Genomic DNA, 2,322 nt, shown 5'->3' with positions numbered 1-2,322 from the left:
TCTGAAACACTTGCGAAGCAGTTCTGTACCGCTCACGTATCAATTTTCCTGGTTCTCTAGTTAAGTGAAAAATTATTGCAAGTTTTGAGTCTTCAAGAAAAAGAAGTGAATCAACTATCTTACAAAAAGAGGAAAAAGTATATGAGATTAGTGGGTAGTAGGATATTATTGCAGGACTTTTCACGACAATATTTGTATGCCCTCTTAATGGAAAAGTATATGCATTATGCTTATTACATGGATTATAAATTTGTTGAAATTTAATCTTATATTATAAACTCTATATTTGATCATATATTGATTTGTTAATTAAATTCATGGTCATATGGCTCATTCAACTTCAAGTTTAGGATCTAGCAGCAGTATTTCATCAAAAAATAAGGATGAGGAAAATAGTCCATTATGGAAATATGTGACTAGAATGGAGAAAATAGGAGAAGGAGTGAGTAGTTGGAAATGGACTTGCAGCTTTTGTGGTTTGCAAAAATTTGGTATATACACAAGAGTTAGGGCTCATCTATTAAGTATCAATAGGAAAGGAATTGCTTGTTGTAAAAAGGTAAGTCCTGAAATTATAGTTGAGATGAAAAAAGTTGAAAGAGAAGTTGGAGAAAGATTATCAAGTTTACAACATAAACAAGTGTCATTACCGATTAGTATTGTTTCTTTAGGGCCTTCTTTGTCTTTACATGAACCAAGTGTTTTAGAACATTTAAAGAAAAGAAAATCCATGGATTCACCTATTGCGAAAGCTTTTGACATGCAAACTATAACACAATTAGATGCTGAGATTGCTAGGATGTTTTATACTGGGGGTTTGCCTTTTAATCTTGCTAGAAACCCATATTATCTGAGTTCTTATTCATTTGTTGCTAACCATCCACTAGGTGGTTATGTGCCTTCGGGTTATAATAAGTTAAGGACCACATTACTTCAACAAGAAAAGACAAATGTTGAAAAATTGCTAGAACCTATTAAAAGCACTTGGTTGGGAAAAGGTGTTAGCATTGTTACTGATGGTTGGAGTGATCCACAAAGAAGACCCTTGATTAATTTTTTGGTTGTTTCTGAAAATCGTCCAATGTTTATCAAATCTATGAATTGTTCAAGTGAAGTAAAGGATAAACAATTTATTGCTATTTTGATGAAAGAGGTAATAGATGAAGTTGGTGACCAAAAAATTGTACAAATCATTACTGATAATTCTGCTAATTGCAAGGGAGCTGGGAAAATCATTGAGGGTATGTTTCCACATATTTATTGGACTCCTTGTATTGTCCATACACTTAATCTTGCTTTGAAGAATATATGTGCAGCTAGGAATTTAGAAAGTAATCAAGAGACATATGATGAGTGTCATTGGATCACTGAAGTGCATGGAGATGCTTTGGTCATAAAAAATTTTATAATGAATCATTCAATGAGATTGGCCATGTTCAATCAGTTTAGTTCTTTGAAGTTGCTTGTAGTTGCTGACACTCGATTTGCTTCTATTGTTGTTATGCTTAAAAGATTTAAACTTCTTAGACATTCACTTGAAGCAATGGTTATGAGTGATGAATGGGCACAATATCGAGATGATGACCAAGGAAAAGCTCGATTTGTTCGTGAATGAGAATTTTTGGGAAAAAATTAATTATATTCTCGCTTTCACAACACCTATTTATGATATGCTTAGAGTTTGTGATACAAACAAACCATGCCTTCATTTGGTCTATAAGATGTGGGATTCTATGATTTTCAACATAAAGAAGGTTATTTATGATCATGAAGGCAAGCTGCCAAGTGATTTTTCATCATTTTTTCATGTCATTCATCGTATTCTTCTTGCTCGTTGGACAAAACATAGCACTCCATTATATTGCCTAGCTCATTCTTTGAACTCGAGGTAATTTTCAAATTCAATCTTTATTTCTTACTAATTCAATACTCTATGTATTGTTTTATTTTTTTTAAATTTTTGTTAATTTTGTCTTTTGAAGGTATTATAGTGATAAATGGCTTCAAGAAAAAGAAGGTAGAATGCCTCCACATATGGATGGAGATGTCTCCACACAAAGAATGAAGTGTTTTAGGAGACTTTTTCCTAATCCAGATGAGTGTGTTATTGTTGATGATGAGTTTGTTGATTTTTCTCTCAAAAGCGAGCCATTTGGAGACCCAGATGCTATCTTGAATAACTATGACAGGGAACCTAGGAAATGGTGGGCATGTTATGGTTCACGTGCCCCTTTGCTTCAAAGGTTAGCTTTTAAGGTGCTTGGACAACCTACTTCTTCATCTTGTTCTGAAAGGAATTGGAGTACTTATTCTTTCATTTAT

The 2,322-nt window shown here is 33.2% G+C and overlaps 1 protein-coding gene across 1 annotated transcript; it reads left to right on the top strand.

Annotated features, from left to right (window-relative positions):
• The first annotated feature begins 730 nt into the window (after positions 1-730).
• On the top strand, positions 731-1,615 carry LOC127809319 (uncharacterized). Its single transcript, XM_052348082.1, has one exon. The coding sequence runs from the start codon at positions 731-733 to the stop codon at positions 1,613-1,615; it is 885 nt and encodes a 294-aa protein (XP_052204042.1).
• Positions 1,616-2,322: the final 707 nt, after the last annotated feature.

Source organism: Diospyros lotus, chromosome 9 (assembly GCF_014633365.1).
Source record: "Diospyros lotus cultivar Yz01 chromosome 9, ASM1463336v1, whole genome shotgun sequence".
Classification (NCBI taxonomy): Eukaryota; Viridiplantae; Streptophyta; class Magnoliopsida; order Ericales; family Ebenaceae; genus Diospyros; species Diospyros lotus.
This window is presented reverse-complemented; position numbering and strand designations above follow the sequence as displayed.